The 26172-nt window shown below is 44.8% G+C and overlaps 1 protein-coding gene and 1 pseudogene across 1 annotated transcript in view; one reads left to right on the forward strand and one right to left on the reverse strand.

The window, feature by feature from the left end:
- LOC126295031 (uncharacterized) overlaps positions 1 to 26172 on the reverse strand; it is a 160489-nt gene that overhangs the window by 84058 nt on the left and 50259 nt on the right. Inside the window, exon 2 of the mRNA XM_049987281.1 lies at positions 13516 to 13633. Coding sequence (XP_049843238.1) covers positions 13516 to 13633 — 118 coding nt within the window. The remainder of the gene's footprint in view (positions 1 to 13515; positions 13634 to 26172) is intronic.
- LOC126295532 (5S ribosomal RNA) lies at positions 15962 to 16079 on the forward strand (annotated as a pseudogene).

The raw sequence follows: 26172 nt of genomic DNA on the forward strand, positions 1-26172 counted from the left end.
TTTGCAATCAAGGCGGGTTATACCTGCTGTACCGACACGAAATGAGCGTTTTTACGTGAAAATGAAACCCTAATTCAGAATTGAAAAGTAAAAACATTTCATTCACAGTACTGACCATTGCTTTCTATACATTTTGACCACCTTTCTGGCAATTTGTGGACACCACGACAATAGAAATGTTCGTCTTTTGAAGGAAACCAATCAGACACCCAATTTTCGACTTCTTCGTAGGAATCGAAGTGTCCCATTGACGGAAACAAATGGTAGCCGGAAGGGGCCAGGTCTGGTGAATACGGCGGGTGGGGTATCAGCTGCCAGCCGAGTGTTTTGATTGCATCCTCAACCAGTTTTGCTTTGTGTGCAGGTGCATTGTCGTGTAAAAAAATTACTTTGCCGTGTCTTCTGGCCTATTCTCGTCTTTTTTTCGATCAATGCATAGTTCAAATTGATCATTTGTTGTCTGTAGCGATTAGTATTCACAGTTTCACCAGGTTTTAGAAGCTCACGATACACCACACCTTTCTGATCCCACCAAACACAGAACATTGTCTTCTTGCCGAATCGACCTAGTTTTGCAGTCGACGTTGACGGTTGTCCCGGATTAACCCACGATTTTTCCCGTTTAGGATTCCTAAAATAAATCCATTTTTCATCGCCACTAACAATTCGATACAAAAATGATTTTCTATCACGTCTTTGAAGCAAAATTTGACAAATGGTTTTTCGGTTTTCCATCTGTCTTTCATTCAACTCGCATAGCACCCATTTTCCACATTTTTGGATCTTTCCCATAGCATTCAAACGGTCAGAAATTGTATGTTGTGCAACATTTCGCCGGCCGGTGTGGCCGTGCGGTTCTAGGCGCTTCAGTTTGCAACCGCTTGAGTGCTACGGTCGCAGGTTCGAATCCTTCCTCGGGCATGGATGTGTGTGATGTCCTTAGGTTAGTTAGGTTCAAGTAGTTCTAAGTTCTAGGGGACTGATGACCTCAGATATTGTCCCATAGTGCTCAGAGCCATTTGAACCATTTTGCAACACTTACCATTGCTGCCATTTGCTTCTGGCTCAAAGTATCATCTTTATCGAATATTGCTTGCAATTCAGCGTCTTCGAACTTTTTTGGTGGTCTTCCACGTTCTTCATTTCTTACATCAAATTCATTATTTCTGAACCGTTGAAAGCATCTTTTGCACGTTGCTTCTGATAGACCATGATCACCATATGCCTCGACAAGCATTCGATGCGACTCTGCAGCACTTTTTTTTCGAATGAAAACAAAAAATTAATGCTTTCCGCACACCATCACTTTCTGGTACAAAATTCGGCATTGTTAACACGATGAAAACATATGATGTTTGTTCCATGACTTGATGTATAGTAAATATCTTTGACAGATGTCATACCAACGAAACAAAAAAGAAATTAAGGCTCGTTCACAACAAATGTTCCCTATCGACACATTTGTATCTTAACGCTCATTTCATACCGCTACACCAGGTAAGTAACAGTGTATAAAAAGTGAATGCGATATCCCTGCAGGCATTATGCCTGTTTTTGCAAAGGAGGAAACTGACACCATGAACCCTCCAGAGCTGTCCATAAATCCGTAAGGAGTATGAGGGGGTGGAGATATCTTCTGAACAGCGCGTTGCAAGGCATCCCAGATATAGTCAACAATGTGCATGTCTGGGGAGTTTGGTGGCCGCCGGAAGTATTTAAATTCAGAACAGTGTTCCTGGAGCTACCCTGTAGTAATTCTGCATGGGATGTTGCATTGTCCTGCTGGAATTGCCCCAGTCCGTAGGATTGCACCGTGGACAGGAATGGCTTTAGGTAACCACACAGGACACTTACGTATGTGCCACCTGCCAGATTCGTATCTAGACGCATCAGGGGTCCCATATCACTACAACTGGACACGCCCCTTCAGAGCGTCCACCAGCTTGAACAGTCCCCTGCTGACATGCAGGGTCCATGGATTCATGAGGCTGTCTCCATACCCGTACTCGTCCATCCGCTAGACTCAATTTGAAACGAGACACGCCCGAGCAGGCAACATGTGTCCAGCCATCAACAGTCCAATGTCGGTGTTGACGGCCCGAGGCGAGGCGTAAAGCTTTGTGTCGTGCAGTTATTGAGGGTACACGAGTGCGCCTTGGACTCCTAAAGCCCGTATTGATGATGTTTCGTTGAATGGTTCGCACGCTGACGCTTCTTGATGTCCCAGCATTGATATCTCCAGCAACTTGCGGAAGAGTTGCACATCTGCCACGTTGACCGATTCTCTTCAGTTGTCGTTGGACCCGTTCTTGCAGGATCTTTTCGATGACGGACAACTGATGTTTTACCGGATTCCTGATATTCACGGTACACTCGTTAAATGGTCGTAAGCCAAAATCCACACTTCATCGCTACCTCTGAGATGCTGTGTCACATCGCTCGTGCGCCGACTAACACCACGTTCAACCTCACTTAAATCTTGATAACCCGCCATTGTAGCAGCAGTAACCGATCTAAGAACTGCCCCAGACTCTTGTTGTCTTCTATACTTATTTCTTCTCCTTCTTCCATTTTACGCCATAGTCCTGCAGTGATCGCAGGGTCGGCTTGCTTACAACAGATTTGTCAAGGTTAGTTTTAGTGCCTTTCCTGCCACCACCCCACACCCCCTGCGATGGAATCAGTGTACCCCAGCTGTCTGCGCCTAGTATAAATCGTGTTTTCAAATGTCTGCGATGCGTGTAATTGAGGAGGAACGTGGGGACCTGCCCGGCATTCACCTAGCGGGATGTGGGAAACCGCCTAAACACCACATCGAGGCTCGCTGGCACACCGGCCCTGCCTGCCCAGCGCGCCTGCCCGAGTCCAGGAAGCAGCGCATTAGCGCTCTCGGCTGCCCTGGCGGGCTCTTCTTGTCTTATATACATGTTGCCGTATTCTGTCTGTTTGCATATCCCTGTATTTGAATACGGTTGCCTATACCAGTTTCTTTGGCACTTAAAAGTATTACAGGCGTTGTAGCGCAATGGTTAGCCACTGAGCATGCTGTTTGGAAGGTTAAGCGTTCCGTTTTTGACGTCAGATCTCGAATTATTTTCAATTTTTAAATATGTGTTTAGCGGATTTGATTATTTTTGCTCAACTGATTGACTGAAACGCGATTTTTTTATAATTTCTAACCTCTTGTCACATCATTTTAATCAAACTATTTAATCATATTTTCGTCTATGTTACTGCATAATCTCTATTCCCCATCTTTCGCATTTATTTATAATCCCTTCTGTAACTCATGAGCTTTGTTTTATTGTCCATTGCGCTACAGCAATTTATATTTTAAATGTCTGTATGACGATAACGCTCCAAAATATATATGTATATCTTGTACGTAACAAAGAATACATCTTTGATGACAATGCACAATCAATATAGACATACTATTTCGATTTTTTAACCGGTACATCGGCATTTTCTAACGGTGAAATATTGGGATCGATAATCAAAGAATTAAAATCACACGGACAAAAATTTCAATTGAAAATATAATTTTAGGAGGAAAACGTAAGAGCAAATGAAAAAGTTTGATTAAAGTGGTGCACTGAAAGATCTTAAACGTAAAAAAATTTATGTCAAGAAGTTAACTGAATGAAAATAATTATCAAAGTTATTTTCATAACTGATTAAAAATAAAATGTTTTCAGAAGCATCTGACAAGATTCGAAGGCATAACATCTTCCACATCATGTTTGCATACTAAACACTTGTCGGCCGCGGTGGCCCGTGCGGTTCTAGGCGCTTCAGTCCGGAATCGCGCGACTGCTACAGGTTCGAATCCTGCCTCGGGCATGGATGTGTGTGATGTCCTTAGTTTAGTTAGGTTTAAGTAGTTCTAAGTTCTAGGGGACTGATGACCACAGCAGTTGAGTCCCATAGTGCTCAGAGCCATTTTGAACCATTTTGAACGTCCGACAAAGCGGTAAAGTGGCGATTTTTCCGTACGATAATTTCACGAGTGTACCGCGAGTGTCAGGAATCCGGCAAGACATCAATTAATCGACATCGCTGCGGCCGGAAAAAGATCCTGGAAGAACGGGACCAACAGCGACTGAAGAGAATCGTTCAACGCCACAGAAGTGCAACCCTTCGCAGATTGCTGGAGATTTCAATGTTGGACCATAGACAAATGTTAGCGTGTGAACCATTCAAGGAAACATTATCGATATGGGGTGGTGGTGGTAAGTTCTTATGGGACCAAACTGCTAAGGTCATCGGTGCCGAGGCTTATTACACACTATGTACTCTAACTTGAAATAACTGACGCCAAGTACAGCAACCTCACACCCATGCCCGAGGGAGCAGTCGAATCTCGGACAGGGGGACCGCGCGAACCGTGGCAAGGCGCCCAAGACCGCGCGGCCGGCGATTTGGACTTTCGGAGCCGAAGGCCCACTCATGTACCCTTGATGACTGCGCGACACAGAGCTTTATGTCTAGCCTGCGCCTATCAACACCGACATTGCGCTGTTCATGACTGGAAACGTCTGGTCGCACATTTCGAATTGTATTGAGTGGATGGACGTGTATACGAGTGTGGAGACAACCACACAAATCCATGGAACCCGCATGTAAATGTCGTGTGAATAGAGCCGTGCGTCGAGTAGACCGTTCGCCGGGTGCAAGTCTTTCGATTTGACGCCAGTTCGGGGAGTTGCGCGTCGATTGGGATGAAACGATGATGATTAGTACAAGACCCCGTCTCTGAGCGGAGAAGCTTTCCGACCCAGCCGGGAATCGAACGCGGGCCCTTAGGATTGAATTTCTCTCGGACTGACCACTCAGCTACCAGGGACGGACATGTCAGCAGGGGACTGTTCAAGCAAGTGGAAGTCCTGTGATGGCGTGGGGTGTGTGCAGGTGGGGTGATATGCGACCCCTGATACGACTCTGACAGGTGACAAAGCATCCTGTCTGACCACCTGCATCCATTCGTGTCCATTGTGCATTCAGACGGACTTGGGCAATTCCAGCAGGACAACGCTACACTCCACAAACGTCCAGAATTGCTGCAGAGTGGATCCTGCAACACTCTTCTTAGTTTAAACACCTACGCTGGCCCCAAACTCGCAGACTTGAGCATTATTGAGCGTATGTGGTGTGCCTTGTAACGTGCTGTTCAGGAGAGATCTCCACCCTCTCGTACTCTCACGGATTTATGGACAGCCCTGCTGGATTCATGGTGTCACTTCCCTCCTGCATTACTTCAGACATCGAGTCCGGTGCGTCGTGTTGCGGCAGCTCGTTCTCGCTTCCCGCGCCCGGGTTCCCGGGTTCGATCCCCGGCGGGGTTAGCGATTTTCTCTGCGTCGTGATGACTGGGTGTTGCGTGATGTCCTTAGGTTAGGTAGGTTTAAGTAGTTCTATGTTCTAGGGGACTGATGACCATAGATGTTGAGTCCCATAGTGCTCAGAGCCATTTGAACCATTTTTTTGAACCGTGGTCGCGGGGGTCTTACACGATGTTAGAGGCAGGTGTACCAGTTTCTTTGGATCTTCAGTGCATCTTAACGGCTGTAGAAGAAATTGTAGATATTACTTACCGAGCGAGCCATGTAAGGCATCACTTTGTATTTCGAATTCTTTTGGTCAGCTTTGCAGTTGTGATGTTGGGGGGAGGTGGGGAGGGGGGAGGTGCGGGATGAGTTGGCTGTGGTGTGAAGATTGGGTAATGATATAGGAAGCTGTTGCCGCCGTCGGTATTTGGACAGGGCGAAGCCGGCTGAGTCAGCAGCTACCGCGGCCTTGGTGGACCTTGTTCTGCGCAGACTGCGCTACGCGGCTAGGAAATAAAGACAGCCCTGCCGGCATTCCTGGGCTACGTGCCAGGGTCGCTCGTACTGCCACTGTGTGTGTGTGTGTGGGCGTGGGCGCTGTGACATAACTCTCACGAATTCGCCGCTCTCAACAGGCTAAAAGCCTCCTCCACATGACCCATGGCTGCTTCCGCAGCACAGACCAGCTTAGCGGTTGCACTGAAGAGCACCTAGCCGGCCGCTGTGGCCGAGCGATTCTAGGCGCTTCAGTCTGGAACCGCGCGACCTCTACGGTCGCAGGTTCGAATACTGCCTCGGGCATGAATGTGTCTGATCTTACTTAGGTTTAAGTATACTACTGGCCGTTAAAATTGCTACACCACGAAGATGACGTGCTACAGGCGCGAAATTTAACCTACAGGAAGAAGATGCTGTGATATCCAAATGATTAGCTTTTCAGAGCATTCACACAAGGTTGGCGCCGGTGGCGACACCTGCAACCATTTCCCATACACAGTCCGCATCTCGTGGTCGTGCGGTAGCGTTCTCGCTTCCCGTGCCAGGGTTCGATTCCCGGCGGGGTCAGGGATTTTCTCTGCCTCGTGATGACTGGGTGTTGTGTGCAGTCCTTAGGTTAGGTTTAAGTAGTTCTAAGTTCTAGGGCACTGATGGCCATAGATGTTAAGTCCCATAGTGCTCAGAGCCATTTTGAACCCATAATGCTCAGAGCCATTTTCTCGTACACAAACAGCAGTTGACCGGCGTTGCCTGGTGAAACGTTGTTGTGATGCCTCGTGTAAGGAGGAGAAATGCGTACCATCACGTTTCAGACTTTGATAAAGTTTCTTTGCAGCCTATCACGACTGCGGTATATCGTATCGCGACATTGCTGCTCGCGTTGTTCGAGATCCAATGACTGTTAGCAGAATATGGAATCTGTGGGTTCAGGAGGGTAATACGGAACGCCGTGCTGGATCCCAACGGCCTCGTATCACTAGCAGTCGAGATGACAGGCATCTTGTCCGCACGGCTGAAACGGATCGTGCAGCCACGTCTCGATCCCTGAGTCAACAGATGGGGACGTTTGCAAGACAACAACCATCTGCACGAACAGTTCGACGACGTTTGCAGCAGCACGGACTATCAGCTCGGAGACCGTGGCTGTGGTTACCCTTGACGCTGCATCACAGACAGGAGCGCCTGCTATGGTGTACTCGACGACGAATCTGGGTGCACGAATGGCATAACGTCACTTTTTCGGATGAATCCAGGTTCTGTTTACAGCATCACGATGGTCGTATCCGTGTTTGGCGACATCGCAGTGAACGCACATTGGAAGCGTGTATTCGTCATCACCATACTGGCGTGTCACCCGGCGTCATGGCATGGGGTGCCATTGGTTACACGTCTCGGTCACCTCTTGTTCGCGTTGACGGCACTTTGAACGGTGGACGTTACATTTCAGATGTGTGACGACCCGTGGCTCTATCCTTCATTCGATCCCTACGAAACCCTACATTTCAGCAGGATAATGCATGACCGCACGTTGCAGGTGCTGCATGGGCCTTTCTGGATACAGAAAATGTTCGACTGCTGTCCTGGCCAGCACGTTCTCCAGATCTCTCACCAATTGAAAACGTCTGGTCGATGGTGGCCGAGCAACTGGCTCGTCACAATACGCCAGTCACTACTCTTGATGAACTGTGGTATCGTGTTGAAGCTGCATGGGCAGCTGTACCTGTACATGCCATCGAAGCTTTGTTTGGCTCAATGCCCAGTCGTATCAAGGCCGTTATTACGGCCAGAGGTGGTTTTTCTGGGTACTGATTTCTGAGGATTTGTGCACCCAGAATGCGTGAAAATGTAATCACACGTCAGTCCTAGTATAATATACCTGTCTAATGAATACACGTTTATCATCTACATGTCTTCTTGGTGTAGCAAGGCAAGGAGGGCGGCCCCGTAATGTGGGTGGAGGGGGGGGGGCTTATACGCCACTGTCATTACGACACACAGTTCAGCAAATACGACATCATAAACACTCAGATACGTGAGGAACAGCGTTTGCTTAAAACCAAGCGAAAATTACCCATAACATACTAATCCAGCTCTAAATACTGAGAAGAAGGAACTTGCCCCCCTTCTTGCAGCGGTGTACCGTAGGTCTCTAGAAGAGCGTAGCTTTCCAAAGGAATGGAAAAGGGCACAGGTCATACACGCGTCGAACAGATGTGCAGAACTATAGACCTATATCTCTAACGTCAATCAGTTGCAGAATTTTGGAACACGTATTATGTTAGAGTATAATGACTTTTCTGGAGACTAGAAATATACTCTGTAGGAATCAGCATGGGTTTCGAAAAAGACGGTCGTGTGAAACCCAGCTCGTGCTATTCGTCCACGAGACTCAGAGGGCCATAGACACGAGTTCACAGGTAGATGCCGTGTTTCTTGACTTCCGCAAGGCGTATGACACAGTTCCCCACAGTCGTTTAATGAAGAAAGTAAGAGCATACGGACTATCAGACACAATTGTGTGATTGGACTGAGGAGTTCCTAGATAACAGAACGCAGCATGTCATTCTCAATGGAGAGAAGTCTTCCGAAGTAAGAGTGATTTCAGGTGTGCCGCAGGGGAGTGTGCTAGGACCGTTGCTATTCACAATATACATAAATGACCTGGTGGATAACATCGGAAGTTCACTGAGGCTTTTTGCAGATAATGCTGTAATATATCGAGAGGTCGTAACAACGGAAAATTTTGCTGAAATGCAGGAGGATCTGCAGCGAATTGACGCATGGTGCAGGGAAATTGAATCTCAATGTAGACAAGTGTAATGTGCTGCGAATACAGACAAAGAAAGATCCTTCATCATTTAGCTACAATATAGCAGGTCAGGAACTGGAAGCAGTTAATTCCATAAATTATCTGGGAGTAGGCATTGGGAGTCATTTAAAATTGAAAGACCATATAAAATTAATCGTCGGTAAATCAGATGCCAGACAGAGATTCATTGGAAGAATCCTAAGGAAATGCAATCCCGAAACGAAGTAGGTCACAGTATGCTTGTTCGCCCACTGCTTGAATACTGCTCAGCAGTATGGGATCCGTACCAGATAGGGTTGATAGAAGAGAGAGAGAACATCCTATGGAGAGCAGCGCGCTTCGTTACAGGATCATTTAGCAAATGCGAAAGCGTTACAGAGACGATACATAAACTCCAGTGGAATACTCTGCAAGAGAGACGCTCAGTAGCTCGGTACGGGCTTTTGTTGAAGTTTCGAGAACATACCTTCACCAAGGAGTCAAGCAGTACAATGCTACCTCCTACGTATATCTCGCGAAGAGACCGTGAGAATAAAATCAGATTAGAGCCCACACAGAGGCATACCGACAATCCTTCTTTCCACGAACAATACGAGACTGGAATAGAAGGGAGAACCGCTAGAGGTACTCAAGGTACCTTCCGCTAAACACCGTCAGGTGGCTTGCGGAGTATGGATGTAGATGGCCGGTCTCAGCCACCGAGCGGTTCTAGGCGCTACAGTCCGGACCGCGGGACCGCTACGGTCTCGGGTTCGAATCCTGCCTCGGGCATGGAAGTGTGTGATGTATTTAGGTTAGTTAGGTTTAAGTAGTTCTACGTTGTAGGAGACTGGTGACCTCAAAGATGTTAAGTCCCATGCTGCTTAGAACCATTTGAACCATCATGTAGGCTCTATATAGACTGAAGCAGCGAGTGAAAATTTTGTAGCAAGGTCGGTAATCGAACCCGGGTCTGCCGCTGGGTATTAGAGGTACCGGTGTGTACAGCAATCTGTACCACCACCTCTGAAGGTCTCGCTGCACGGTGGTACAGCATGCAGTGTGTGGTTTTCGTGAGCAATAAAAAGAGCGGAAGTGAAGTTTATGTTTATCTCTGTGCCAATGTTCTGTACAGGTTCCGCAACTCTCAGAACAGAGGAGATGCAAAACTTTTTGTGTGTGTCTATATTAAAGTGTTTGTGGGTAAATTTGACTCTACCTGTAAAACAGCCCACTGCCAGTGACTGGTTCTGCTTCTGACACGAAAGTTGTGCGCTGTAGTGGTTGTGTGATAGTGGCTGTTGGGGCACATGTATTTAAAGTGGTCCCCATCATATCTTCGTCGTCAGCAAGACACCTTCTGTCTCTATCCTATCAATGTTTTTTTTAAAGGGGATAAAATTCTATATTGTTTTTTCCCCCTACAAATATTCAGGCATATCAACGAATATTCTACAGTATACTAGAATTTCTGTAATGTTGTAAAACACAACTTGAAAACTGCACATATATTGGTCCAGATTCCGGCAAAAATCCTCTTAAGCGATGATTTATGCAACAAAATAATGACACAGGAACAACTATCGAAAAAGTGTATCCATTTATGGAGAAGGACTGAATAAACAAATAATTGTGTGTGAAATGAACAATTATAGCAACAAAAATCGATGTGGTACAACAAACAAATCAACGAATACAGAATACAGCACAAGGGAAAAAAATACACTCCTGGAAATTGAAATAAGAACACCTTGAATTCATTGTCCCAGGAAGGGGAAACTTTATTGACACATTCCTGGGGTCAGATACATCACATGATCACACTGACAGAACCACAGGCACAGACACAGGTAACAGAGCATGAACAATGTCGGCACTAGTACAGTGTATATCCACCTTTCGCAGCAATGCAGGCTGCTATTCTCCCATGGAGACGATCGTAGAGACGCTGGATGTAGTCCGGCTTGCCATGCCATTTCCACCTGGCGCCTCAGTTGGACCAGCGTTCGTGCTGGACGTGCAGACCGCGTGAGACGACGATTCATCCAGTCCCAAACATGCTCAATGGGGGACAGATCCGGAGATCTTGCTGGCCAGGGTAGTTGACTTACACCTTCTAGAGCACGTTGGGTGGCACGGGATACATGCGGACGTGCATTGTCCTGTTGGAACAGCAAGTTCCCTTGCCGGTCTAGGAATGGTAAACAATGGGTTCGATGACGGTTTGGATGTACCGTGCACATTCAGTGTCCCCTCGACGATCAACAGAGGTGTACGGCCAGTGTAGGAGATCGCTCCCCACACCATGATGCCGGGTGTTGGCCCTGTGTGCCTCGGTCGTATGCAGTCCTGATTGTGGCGCTCACCTGCACGGCGCCAAACACGCATACGACCATCATTGGCACCAAGGCAGAAGCGACTCTCATCGCTGAAGACGACACGTCTCCATTCAACCCTCCATTCACGCCTGTCGCGACACCACTGGAAGCGGGCTGCACGATGTTGGGGCGTGAGCGGAAGACGGCCTAACGGTGTGCGGGACCGTAGCCCAGCTTCATGGAGACGGTTGCGAATGGTCCTCGCCGATACCCCAGGAGCAACAGTGTCCCTAATTTGCTGGGAAGTGGCGGTGCGGTCCCCTACGGCACTGCGTAGGATCCTACGGTCTCGGCGTGCATCCGTGCGTCGCTGCGGTCGGGTCCCAGGTCGACGGGCACGTGCACCTTCCGCCGACCACTGGCGACAACATCGATCTACTGTGGAGACCTCACGCCCCACGTGTTGAGCAATTCGGCGGTACGTCCACCCGGCCTCCCGCATGCCCACTATACGCCCTCGCTCAAAGTCCGTCAACTGCACATACGGTTCACGTCCACGCTGTCGCGGCATGCTACCAGTGTTAAAGACTGCGATGGAGCTCCGTATGCCACGGCAAACTGGCTGACACTGACGGCGGCGGTGCACAAATGGTGCGCAGCTAGCGCCATTCGACGGCCAACACCGCGGTTCCTGGTGTGTCCGCTGTGCCGTGCGTGTGATCATTGCTTGTACAGCCCTCTCGCAGTGTCCGGAGCAAGTATGGTGGGTCTGACACACCGGTGTCAATGTGTGTTCTTTTTTCCATTTCCAGGAGTGTATTTAAATCCACTGGTAGAGTGGTGAATCGTGAGAAAAGAGTAAATTTGTCACAGAATTCGTAAATTCACTCTGTGTTCTGGGTATGCCCTCACGAAAAAGCTTGTAAGAAACTCACAGGAGTGGAAATATTAAAGGAAAAGTTACGTCATACGACAAAGGCCACTCGTTTAAACCAACTTACCGTTCAGCTTAAAATGGCGAAAAAAGAAGTGTATTGGTAAGAAGTGTATAGGGGCAAGACAAGGCTGAAACCTGTCTCCACTGTTGTTCATATTATTTATGGATCATATGTTGAAAACAATAGACTGGCTGGGTGAGATTAAGATATGCGAACACAAAATAAGCAGTCTCGCATATGCGGATGACTCAGTTGTGATGGGCGATTTGATTGAAAGTTTGCAAAGAAATATTTCAGAGCTAGATCAGAAATGTAACGACTATGGTATGAAGATTAGCATCTCCAAAACGAAAGTAATGTCGGTGGGAAAGAAATATAAACGGATTGAGTGCCAAATAGGAGGAACAAAGTTAGAACAGGTGCACGGTTTCAAGTACTTAGGATGCATATTCTCACAGGATGGCAACATAGTGAAAGAACTGGAAGCGAGGTGTAGCAAAGCTAATGCAGTGTGCGATCTACTCTCTTCTGTAAGAAGGAAGTCAGTACCAAGACTAAGTTATCTGTGCACCGTTCAATCTTTCGACCAACTTTGTTGTATGGGAGCGAAAGCTGGGTGGATTCAGGTTACCTTATCAACAAGGTTGAGGTTACGGATATGAAAGTAGCTAGGATGATTGCAGGTACTAGTAGATGGGAACAATGGCAGGAGGGTGTCCACAATGAGGAAATCAAAGAAAAACTGGGAATGAAGTCCATAGATGTAGCAGTCAGGGCGAACAGGCTTAGATGGTGGGGTCGTGTTACACGCATGAGAGAAGCAAGGTTACCCAAGAGACTCATGGGTTCAGCAGTAGAGGGTAGGAGGAGTCGGGGCAGACCAAGGAGAAGGTACCTGGATTCGGTTAAGAATGATTTTGAAGTAATAGGCTTAACATCAGAAGAGGCACCAATGTTAGCATTGAATAGGAGAACATGGAGGAATTTTATAAGAGGGCTATGCTCCAGACTGAATGCTGAAAGGCATAATCAGTCTTAAATGAAGATGATGATGATTGGTATTTATGTTGGCTTTAATTTGAGGAAAAAATTTAGGAGAACGTACGTCAGGAGCACAGTATTGTATTGAGCTGTAACATGCACTGTGGAAAAATCAGGATGTTGAAAATTAGATGGAATGATCAGAAATAATATTCTCCACAGAATCAGCGAGAAGAAGAATACGTAGGAAACACTGACAGGAATAAGGGTACAGGGTGATAGGGCACCTGTCAGGGAGCAGTAGATGTAACCTGTAGGGAAAGACAGGTTGGTATATATAAATATAAAAAAAGAAATTCAGGATGTGTGTAAGTGCTACTGTACAGAGAAGGACACTGTGTTGGCTATGATTTTGGGGCTATTGAGAAAAAAGTGGGCAACATACCTGTGACATCAGATTGCAGGCGATGTGAAGACCCATCGATGAGGAACAACTGTCATGTTAGAAATTGGGCTACGTAATGAAGTAACCATATTGTAACGAACAGTGAAGCCATGTGCGAGAACACACAGCAGTCCTATACACGGCTCAGACTTAGTCTGCCACTAGAGTGACTCCGTTCAGCTGCGCTGTGCGAGTGTTGGCAGGCCTGCAGGGTACTTACCCTTTGCCGCTGCCGGACAGCGGGGATCCCCCGGCGGGCGCCCAGCTGGAGGAGCGCCTGCGCTTCAGGCACAGGATGTTCAGGGCCAACATGGCGGCAGGCAAGCTCTCAGCAGCGCCTGCACAAAAACAGTAAAACAACTGAGCGAACACTCTCAACCACGGCTTGTAGAATGCACTGTATGGACATTGTGAAAATATGCTGCGAGCGATGACATCAATGCTTACCTTCTCGTGGCACTGCGGCACAAAAACATGTTTAACACGTACACAGTTGCAAATACAGGGTGCGTCAAAAAAATGTATACACTCTTTGAACTATCATAGACAATTTATTTCCCGTTCTACAAGGTTAAATATCTGTGAGAAAGTAATGTTATGTTTCTTCAACAGGTGGCAGCAGTGGCAAGGAAGTAACTGCAACATGGCGGACGTGCGTTTGAGCTTTGAAGCGCGGAAGCAGACAATTAAGTGGTACTGGACGTTTGAGAATGTAGCTGCGGTTCGAAGACAGTGGAGAAGTGAGTATGGTACAGAACCAACTTCAAGGTTAACAATTACACGTCTACGAGGCAAATTCGAAATTCGTGGAACAGCGTGTGATGTGCATAAGGGTCGATCAGAGCAGCCTCGTACAGCTACAAGTGACGATTCCACAACTGCGATCTCGAAACTGTTTCAGCGTTCGCCTCAAAAATCTTCAAGGCAAGCGGCACGAGAGAGTAATGAAAGTGCTAGTAGTGTGATACGCATTCTGAAGAAATGCAAGTTTCTTGTCTACATCCCGAGGCTGGTGCAACAGCTAAGTGACGATGATCCAGATCGAAGGTTAGAATTTTGTGAATGGGTTCAGGAGATGGTGAGAGGTGAACTGGGATTTATGGGTAGCGTAATTTGGTCGGGTGAAGCCCAATTCAAACTCAATGGAACTGTCAATAGACACAATTGTATGTACTGGACTGAAGATAATCCTCACATTACAGTTGAAAAGGCTGTGAATTCGCCTGGTGTAAATGTGTGGTGTGGTTTGTCTGCAAGGGAACTCATTGGGCCTTTCCGCTTTGAAGGTACTGTTACTGGAGAAACGTACCTAACAGTGCTTGCTGACTACATATTCCCTGCCATTCGTGCATTATACAATAGTGAGGAGTCATAGGGACGTACGAGCATACCTGGGTCACAATGTGCCAGGCCAGCGGGTTGGATGCAGGGAACCGACCGAGTTTCCTGCACGCTCTCCAGACCTCACGCCGCTGGATTTCTTCTTATGGGGCACAGTGAAAGATGAGGTGCACAAACGTAAACCACGTAACCTGGACACACTTTGGAATGAGATTCACGCAGTGAGCGCTCACATTGGACACTTTGGTACGATGTGCGGAATCAGTGGTGACTCGTACTCAAATGTATTGATGCTGAAAGCCACCAGTTTGAGCATTAATCACATTTGCAAAGTATATTTATTTTTTTTCAATTGGACTTTAAGCTGTCCATTTCCAGAAATTTAACATTGTAGAGCGGGAAATAAATTTTGTATGGCGCTTCAAAGTGTGTATACATTTTTTTGATGCACCGCGTACATTCGTTTTTGCATGTTACTGTGTGTTATTATTGTTAGTTAATATAAATTTATTTATTCGTTAAATAAAGAAATAAATTTGCCTTTATTTAAAAGTTTTTCTCTCTATAAAATTTTGCTTCACAAGTTACTCGGAATCCGTCCAGGGATCGCACAGATAGTACTACGAACCTATGGGGATGGCCAAGTGGCATACAGCTAATTTTATTTTCTTCTTCTTCGGCTACTTACTTTATCCCACATTGAGCATGGGGTCAGCAGGATTAAGGACTGATTCAGCACGGTTAATTTTAATGGGTGGCCAAATGGGTTTCCTGTCACCACCTCGTACCCCAACCCCCCCCCCCCCCCCCCCCCCCGAGATGGAATGAGTGTACCCCAACTGTCTGCTTCTAGTGGAAATCATGGAATAATGCGAATTTGTTGCAAACGTTTGTGCATCGTGTAAGTGAGGTGGGACGTGGGGACCAGCCCGATATTCACCTATTGGGATGTGGAAAACGGCCTAAAAACCACATCCAGACAGGCCAGCACTCCGGCCCTCATCGTTAATCCGCCGGGCGCATTCGATGCGGGGCCAGTGCGCCAACCTGAGTCCAGGAAGGAACCTGGCGGTATAGAGCTGATTTTATCTATGGGCTAATATGAAGAGTTTTGATTGAGTTCAGACAACGGCGTTAGGAAACTGACAACCATCACTTTCATAAACAGTCTTCCAGGAGGGATGGTTCAAATTCAAGGAAATGAAAACAGGGGCTCTGAAATGCACGCCTGAAGACCTGAGCACTTCTTGGATACTATGTTACATAGTATCTGTTCTACTGAAAGCTCTTTGCTTTCCGGGTTTTGAAAGGTGTTAATATGGAGCGGCAACGGCCTCGCCGCAGTGGATACACCGGTTCGCGTCAGATCACCGAAGTAAAGCGCTGTCGGGCGTGGCCGGCGCTTGGATGGGTGACCATCCGGGCAGCCATGCGCTGTTGCCATTTTCCGGGGAGCACTCAGCCTCGTGATGCCAATTAAGGAGCTACTCGACAGAACAGTAGCGGCTCCGGTCAAAGAAAACCATCTTAACAACCGGGAGTGCGGTGTGCTGAATTCACACGCCCCTCCTATCCGCATCCTCTGCTAAGAACGACACGGCGGTCGGATGGGCCACTTGTGGCCTCACGACGGAATGATTTTTAATACGGACCAAAACAAGAAAAGATTGTATAGTAAACATGTCCTCTAAAATGCATAACATAAGAGTTATGACTACTTGTCCAGTAAAAGAGATATGTATCACAGTAGTAAAAATGTCCACCCCCCGTAGCTGAGTGGCAGTTGCGTTTCAGCGGCGCTCGCAGGTGGCCGCTGTTAACTTTTGCGCTGCACTTCCGTGTTTACATCGCAGTGCTTGTGCTGTCCGCCCGTTAATCTCCTGTTCCTTTTAATCTGATCGCTCTTTCTGATCTCGCTGCTGTTACTTGGAATTTCGGTTGTTTAACGGAAATTGCTTCGCTGGATGAACCATGGCTACAAACCTCAGGAAGAGTACTCTGGTATTTGCTTTTGGCAAGGAATCCCGTCCTGTTCAGCCGACATCCCTGGAAATAAATGACTGGATTACACAGGTAATTGGTCTAAATTCTGAAACCGTTCATACCTGGCAACTGGATCAGGGAAAATACTGTGTTTTTTGTCAAGTTACATCTACATGACTACTCTGCAATTCACATTTAAGTGCTTGGCAGAGGGTTCATCGAACCACAATCATACTATCTCTCTACTATTCCACTCCCGAACAGCGAGCGGGAAAAACGAACACCTAAACCTTTCTGTTCGAGCTCTGATTTCTCTTGTTTTATTTTGATGATCATTCCTACCTATGTAGGTTGAGCTCAACAAAATATTTTCGCATTCGGAAGAGAAAGTTGGTGACTGAAATTTCGTAAAAAGGTCTCGCCGCAACGAAAAACGTCTATGCTGTAATGACTTCCATCCCAATTCGCGTATCATATCTGCCACACTCTCTCCCCTGTTACGTGATAATACAAAACGAGCTGCCCTTTTTTGCACCCTTTCGATGTCCTCCGTCTATCCCACCTGGTAAGGATCCCACACCGCGCAGCAATATTCTAACAGAGGACGAACGAGTGTAGTGTAAGCTGTCTCTTTCGTGGACTTGTTGCGTCTTCTAAGTGTCCTGACAATGAAACGCAACCTTTGGCTCGCCTTCCCGACAATATTATCTATGTGGTCCTTCCAACTCAAGTTGTTCGTAATTTTAACACCCAGGTACTTAGTTGAATTGACAGCCTTGAGAATTGTACTATTTATCGAGTAATCGAATTCCAACGGATTTCTTTTGGAAGTCATGTGGATCATCTCACACTTTTCGTTATTTAGCGTCAACTGCCACCTGACACACCATACAGCAATCTTTTCTAAATCGCTTTGCAGCTGATACTGGTCTTCGGATGACCTTACGAGACGGTAAATTACAGCATCATCTGCGAACAGTCTAAGAGAACTGCTCAGATTGTCACCCAGGTCATTTATATAGATCAGGAACAGCAGAGGTCCCAGGACGCTTCCCTGGGGAACACCTGATATCACTTCAGTTTTACTGTTAATCAGTGCTGAGACTGTTGATAAAGTGTTACGAAAGTGGGGCTATGAAGTAGATTTTGTGCACAGAAATGGTTATAAAAGTAAGGTTTCCATCTATAGAGCGGACATTCATTACAAAACCGTTCGTGTCTTGAATCTTCCCATTGAAATTGAAAGTGATAAGATTAAGGAAGCTCTTTCAAACTACGGAGACGTTCAATCAATTGCAAATGAAAGATGGTTGCCTCGCTTTAAACTGCAGCGTTTTAACGGGGACCGCTGTGTAGAGATGGACGTTAAGACGAATATTCCATCTCACGTTAACTGTTTGTGGGTATAAGGCACAAATTGTTTATACAGGTCAGGAAGCTACATGTCACGTATGTAACGAAACCGGCCACTTCAGACAGGAATGTCCGCAGCCAGCTGTTGTTCTTTAAAGTAATTTGATACAGCGTCAGAAGCTTACCTTAAATGATCTGTTACCAAAGAATAGCCCGGAACAACTGGTTGAGGATGTTAACGCAGCGGGCCAAGCTGATGTCTCCCTTCACGATAACATTCAATTTCCGCCGTTAGCAACAAAAGGTAACCCTGTTGCCACTACCCGTGAAACTGAAACGCAACCGAAAAAAAGACCTCTGGAGATAACTGATAGTTGTTCAGAGGACGAGCTGTCTTGTCTCACTCCCTCACTTCGCAAGCAAAAACAGTCCGATGAGAAGGCAGAGGAACCTGAAGGCAAAATGCGAATGGAAACTAATGAACAGAAAGATAATACACATACAGTACCAGATAATGAAGGGGGTGTAAGCAGCATTAATTTGCAAGAAACAACTGGAAAGATCAGAATCTGTCTGTTAATAAACAAATTCAGGGAAAGGTTGCAAAGCTGCAGTCTCCATTTGTTTCCCTCGATCAGAAAGTGAGTGAAATTAATAAAGAACGAGGAAGTGGTGGCCAAACTGAAATCACCGAAATTGCGAAAGCGTCTGCTGCTGCTCCAGATAAGCCGCGAAGTAAAATACCGACGCAACCAAATGAGAATGTAGCTCGTAACCAAGGGAAGCGAAAATCCGGTAGGGGCGATCCAAGCCCAAAGAATGTTCAGTCCGAAACGGTCGTACACGAATCACTGGAGGTAAAATCAGACAGTTTACCAGGAAATAAGTCTGTTTGCGGTACAAGAGAAACCACCAGAAGAAGAAAAAAAAACTGGACAGTAACTAATAAACTCAGTGTTATTCCATGTTCAGCCTTCCGAGAAAACTGTTACAGCTTAACTGAACCCTGAACTACAGTAAACTAAATTAGTTCATCAAAACAATTACACAGTGACAGCACAATGACGCAATCTTATTCTGTCACCACTATAAACATAAATAAAATCACGACCGGTTTGAAATTATCGGCCCTTAAGGAATTTTTGTACGAATCCGCGGCTGATATTGCCCTGTTACAAGAAGTTCTAATTTCGGATTTGGTAATTCCCGGTTTTGTCAGTTACATAAATGTGCCTCCCGAAACAAGTGTTGGAACAGCTATTTTGGTGAGGGAATGGATTACCGTAAACGGATATCTATGATGTGACTATCATCAACTTGTACGCCCCTTCAGGAAGTTGTCATCGAGGTGACAGGGCACGTTTCTTCAATGATGACTTGATATACTTGTTAAGGAAATCGCCAAGACAGTTATTACTTGGAGGTGGTTTTAATTGTGTTTTAAATCGAAAAGATCAGATACCTAATTTTAATTTCTCAAGTGAACTAAAACAATTAGTTACTGGTTTAGAATTAAAGGATATATGGGAAATCAAATATCCCTCCACTGTTGAGAGTTCACTTATGTCACGGCAACATCACGTAGCAGGATTGATAGACTATATATTTCTAAAAATTTTGTAACTTCCGTGACAAAAGTAGAAACCACTCCTACGTACTTTTCAGACCATTCACGTGTCTTAGCTTGCATAAATCTAACAAGACAGCCGGTTCGCCGATTCAAGAATCAGTGGAATTTGAACACTTCCTTGTTAGTAAATCATGATTTAGAAGATCTGATTAAAGAAACATGGGCAATATGCCTGCGAGACCGTAGTAGATATGCCACTGCTATTGACTGGTGGGTTAAAATGGCAAAGCCAAAGTTGAGGAAAGTTCTTATTCAATACAGTGCCCAGAGCGCAAGGGAAATGAAATGCACTATAGAGTATTACTATTCCGTTTTGAGAGATCTATATGATCAGGTCTCAGCAGGTTCCTCACTTCGGATAGCAGACATCAAAAAAGTCAAAGCCAAGTTACTTAACATCAAGAGAAGTCAAATGGAAGGGTTGAAAATAAAATCGAAAATTTGAACACTTCCTTGTTAGTAAATCATGATTTAGAAGATCTGATTAAAGAAACATGGGCAATATGCCTGCGAGACCGTAGTAGATATGCCACTGCTATTGACTGGTGGGTTAAAATGGCAAAGCCAAAGTTGAGCAAAGTTCTTATTCAATACAGTGCCCAGAGCGCAAGGGAAATGAAATGCACTATAGAGTATTACTATTCCGCTTTGAGAGATCTATATGATCAAGTCTCAGCAGGTTCCTCACTTCGGATAGCAGACATCAAAAAAGTCAAAGCAAAGTTACTTAACATCAAGAGAAGTCAAATGGAAGGGTTGAAAATAAAATCGAAGGCAAATTCGGTGTCAGCGGATGAAACTACTCACCTATATCATTTATTGAAGCATATGAAAAACGGGAGAAGGACTTTTATTCAAGAAATTCGAACAAAACACGGTACGATTCTCAGAACCCAGCAGGATATCATGGACGAGATTTATCGCTATTATTGCGAGCTATATTCTGTACATCAAAGTAGTGATGTTTCCTTGGAAGAATTCCTTGACATCCTAGCCCCACAGCTGACAGGAGATGACAACGAAAGTGTTCTCGAGGTTGTCAGTGAAGAAGATGTGTATGAGACTCTGTGTGCCTCATCACCAAAAAAATCCCCAGGACCGGATGGTCTGCCAGCAGCGTTTTACACCCGTTACTGGCCAATAGTAGGTGCGGAAATCAAGGACATTGTAAATGAGGTTATTCAGGGTAAAATGATTCCGGCTTAGTTTAAGGAGGGTAAAATTCTTCTGGTGCCAAAAAATAATGGAAACAAAGATTTAAATAATTTTCGTCCAATTATACTGCTGAATTCTGATTATAAATTAATAGCTAGAATAATAAACAAGAGAATTTCATGCCTTACAGGTAAAATTATTAAAATTATTAGCCAACATCAGAAAGTGTGGCCGGCCGCGGTGGTCTAGTGGTTCTAGGCGCGCAGTCCGGAACCGTGCGACTGCTACGGTCGCAGGTTCGAATCCTGCCTCGGAGATGGATGTGTGTGATGTCCTTAGGTTAGTTAGGTTTAAGTAGTTCTAAGTTCTAGGGGACTGATGACCACAGCTGTTAAGTCCCATAGTGCTCAGAGCTATTTGAACCATTTTTGAATACCTTCTACAGACATTGCAGAAAATAGGTTTCAACGATAGGGTTATACAGTTGATTAAGAACATAGCAACTGGAATAAATGCTAGAATAGCAGTGAATTGTCAACAATCCAGACCGATGCAAATACAACGAGGTGTTCCTCAAGGAAGTCCTCTGTCCATCTCGCTTTTCGCAATTTCGCTGGAACCTTTCCTCCGACATGTCCATGCTACACTAAAAGGCTTAACATTATCAGGAAATAAAACGGTTATAAGACCCTGTGCTGACGATATAGGGGTCGTTATAAGGAATAATGACGAGGTAACCACTCTAGCAACAGTGATTGATTCGTACTGTAGAGCATCTGGAGCCAATGCAAACGGAAAAAAAGTAAGACGTTAAATCTCAGAAGTTTTGATAATATCAGCGTCGAGTGGGTAAAATTAGTCCGGCAACATAAAACACTTGGCATCAGCCTGACAGCATGCCCTATGAAAATGACGGCTTTAAATAGGAAAGTTGCAGCAGATAAAGTGCAAGGAGCCATTGTAGAGAATTTAACTCGATATATGAACCAAGTTCAAAGAACACAGCGTATCAACTCATGTATACTTGCTAAGGCTTATTATACTGCCCAGCTGTTTCCAATACCGAGAATGATAGCGAAGAGAATACTGTCCAAAACCACAAACTTTTTGTGGAGAGGTGAAGTGTTCAGAGTACCTGCTAAAGTAGCCACTTTACACCCTAAAAATGGTGGACTAGGATTAGCAGATATAACGGATAATACCTCTGCTCTTTTTATCAAACGGCAAATTAATTTAATAAGAGACTCGCGAGAAAGCATAACCAGCCAACTTTTCGAGATCATTAAACCTCCAAGCCTGCTTCCCCCGATTGACGTGCAGAATATCAACAGTCGGTTACAGCACGTGAGGATTTTCTATGTTCAGTTTAGTTATGTCATTGTCGAACTCAGGCAGTCACGACACTTAACATCGAGAGCCATAATGTGGGAACGAAAGAAAAGCGAAGGAAGAAACAAAATGGAACGACAGTTTCCAAACATTGAGTGGTCTGAGATTTGGAAAAACATTAGTTCTAATGTGCTCACGTCTAATATAAAAACTTCATGGTACAAGACAGTTAACAACATAGTTAGCACCAATGAAAGGCTGCACGCAATCGCACTCTGTGAAAAAAACTTATGTCAACAATGCCATCTAGTTGACACAGTAATTCATAGATATACTTGCAGTGGTCACATGAATAGTTGGAAGTGGATCCGGGAGCAGATAGCTCTGCTTACAAGAACATCCCCTGAGTATATATCGCTGTCATTGATACACAGGCCTGAAGCACGCTATTTCCCAGAAGCAAAAAATAACGCTGTGTACTGGTTGCTGGGAAATTTTGTTAACTACGTCCTTAACAAATTAGGATCCGATAGCATCATAGAGTTCAAGGTACACGTGAGGTGTGAGTTTCACAAAATTAGAAGCTATTCGAATCACAAGAAAAAATTCGGTAATAAACTAAAAATTGTATTTGAAAGAATGGGCATTGGTTAATATAAAAAAAAGACTGTGTTGACAGTGATGTATTGTCGTTACCTTAAGGATACTATTTAAGACATTACAGTATATTTATGATGTGTGCTTTTTCTACTTCAGAGTGTAGTTTTTTGAAATTTATAGGCTAATGTACGGAACTTATGTGACATTGAGATCGTGTGTCTAATAGTGCCAAACACAAAACATTAAAGGTGCATAAATTGGCTTATACTAGAAATTTGGATACAGACAGTTTTTATAGAAATGTCCTTATCGATTGGTTAAAACCATAAGATTCTATCTGATAAATGTAATATTCAATGGCCGGCACATTGCCCTGTTCATTTTTGCAGTGAAAGACTGATTATATAGATCTGATCACTTCAGATACTTAACTTCAATTAATGTCCAGAGTGTGTACTTGGAAGGATAGTCAACTTTCTTATATCTGCTTTCCGCCAATCTCAAGTATTTATGTTTAATTTAGTACTTTCTGGTGATTTAGTCAGTAACACAATCTTCTGTTGTCTTTCCTTAACGTCAGCGCAAACGAAATGATCAAACCGTTTTGTTCAAATAACTTCATGTAGGTATAACTTAGTATGCATTTGGAATGTGTAACATTTTTTTTTATAAAACCTTTATTAAAAAACAAAGTGGTCAGCGCTACAGAACGTCAGTCCTAAGGGCCCGGGTTCGATTCCCTGTTGGGTCGGAAATTTTCTCCGCTCAGGGGCTGGGTGTTGTGTTGTCCTAATCATCATCATTTCATCCCCATCGACGCGCAATTCTCCGAAGTGGCGTCAAATCGAAAGACTTGCACCCGGCAGGAGGCCCTAGTCACACGACATTTATTTATTTACAGTAGTGAAGAACAAGTCCTCATAGGTGTAAAGGTGTGCACTATACAGCCAACGTTTACTGCACTTCGTTTTCTTGTTTTGGTCTGTACTACCTCCTCCCAAGATATGGAAAATGTGGAAAACGAAGAGTTTGCAGTAGAAGTGATTTGTTTCACAGTATCAAAAATAACGGAGCTCTTAAGATACCCATTTTAGCCCTCTATTTACCAGACATTTTAGCTTTGAATGGTCATTCCGGACACATCCCTGAATGTTGGCCATTCGCCCTGGGACGCCTTTGTAACCTAAAAGATTTAGGCCATATATGCAGCAAAAGTTATCGGGAGGCACAGATGTTATCTGTGCCACATTTTTGGCATTTACAGTGATGTCCTAATAATGTCTATTACCAAGGAGTAAAATGCAGGCAAAAAGGAATACAGACGTCTCAAAAATGAGATGGACAGGAAGTGGAAAATGGCTAAGCAGGGATGGCTAGAGGATAAATGTAAGGATGTAAAAGCTTATCTCACTAGGGGTAAGATGGATACTGCCTACCGGAAAATTAAAGAGACCTTTGGAGATAAGAGAACCACTTGTATGAACATGAAGAGCTCAGACGGAAATACAGTTCTAAACAAAGAAGCTAAAGCAGAAAGGTGGAAGGAGTATATAGAGGGTCTATACAAGGGCAACGTACATTAGGACAATATTATGGAAATGGATGTAGATGAAGATGAAATGGGAGATACGATACTGCGTGAAGTGAAAGACCTGAGTCGAAACAGGGTCCCGGGAGTAGACAACATTCCATTAGAACTACTGACGGCCTTGGGAGAACCAATCCTGACAAAACTATACCATTTGGTGAACAGATGTATGAGACAGGCGAAATACCCTCAGATTTCGAGAAGAATGTAATAATTCCAATGCCAAGGAAAGCAGGTGTTGACGTGAAAATTACAGAACTATCAGTTTAATAAGCCACAGCTTTAAAATACTAACGCGAATTCTTTACAGTGGAATGGAAAAACTGGTAGAAGCCAACCTCGGGGAAGATCAGTTTGGATTCCGTATTTGAGTAAGCAGTAAAGGAAACAAAAGAAAAATGCAGAGTAGATATTAAAATCCATGGAGAAGAAATAAAAATTGTGAGGTTTGCCAATGACAATGTAATTCTGTCAGAGACAGCAAAGGACTTGGAAGAGCAGTTGAATGCAATGGACAGTGTCTTGAAAGGAGGGTATAAGATGAACATCAACAAAAGCAAAACGAGGATAATGGAATGTAGTTGAGTTAACTCGGGTTATGCTGAGGGAATTAGATTAGGAAATGGGACACTTGTAGTAAAGGAGTTTTGCTATTTGGGGAGCAAAATAACTGATGATGGTCGAAGTAGAGAGGATATAAAATGTAGACTGGCAAATGGCAAGAAAAGCGTTTCTGAAGAAGAGAAATTTGTTAACATCGAGAATAGATTTAAGTGTCAGGAAGTCGTTTCTGAAAGTATGTGTATGGAGTGTAGCCATGTATGGAAGCGAAACATGGACGATGAACAGTTGGGACAAGAAGAGAATAGAAGCTTTCGAAATGTGGTGCTACAGAAGAATGCTGATGATTAGATGGGTAGGTCACATAACTAATGAGGAGGTATTGAATAGAATTGGGGAGAAGAGGAGTTTGTGGCACAACTTGACTAGAAAATGGGATCGGTTGATAGGACATGTTCTGGGGCATGAAGGGATCACCAATTTAGCACTGGAGGGCAGCGTCAAGGGTACAAATCGTAGAGGGAGACCAAGAGACGAATACACTAAGCAGATTCAGAAGGATTTAAGCTGCAGTAGGTACTGGGGGATGAAGAAGCTTGCACAGGGTAGAGTAGCCACATCAAACAAGTCTCAGGACTGAAGAAAACAACAACAACAACAGTTATGTCTCGTGCGAATGACACGAGCAGCGAACCACTGTGCCTCCTGGTGGACGCAGTACGCTGCCAGTTCAGTGTCAGCTGCAGAACTTGCCAGCTGCTCAACTGCTGTGGTGATACTTCACAGTCCGCCGGACTCCAACGAAGTCAGTGCAGCCTGCAGCTACCTCCCAGCTGCCTGATCCAGTGCAAGTCTGGCACAAGTTACATTTTCTGTACGACCCTTTGTGGATTCTCCTTCACACCCTACATACTCTATTACCAAAAATTTGTCTCATCAGCTTAATATGTGCCATGTCCTGTTCAGAAAGCCACACTGGCTTTCAATCGCACGCCGGAAGAGGTAGCTAGTGGCCTTAAGACTGTCTTCCGTGCCACAAAACTTCATTATGTGATGAGTTTTGCCATTCATCACTAGACAGGAGTGGCATAATTTTCACATCAGTGGAGAGTTCTAATTGGTCATAGTTCAGCCGATTTGCACAAAATATCTACAACACAACCCTTCCCTGTAAATCTGTCTATACACGCACATCAAAAAAAGTTTTGAATCACCCCGGTTCCCTGAACTCCTGAAGACAGACGTTGACTGTGGATGTTGTATCACAGACACAGTGCCTCTGACTCTTCAGAGAGGTCACTAAACCTGCAAAAGATGTAAGCAACCACGCATGAGCA

This window comes from Schistocerca gregaria, chromosome 11 (assembly GCF_023897955.1).
Source record: "Schistocerca gregaria isolate iqSchGreg1 chromosome 11, iqSchGreg1.2, whole genome shotgun sequence".
NCBI lineage: Eukaryota > Metazoa > Arthropoda > Insecta > Orthoptera > Acrididae > Schistocerca > Schistocerca gregaria.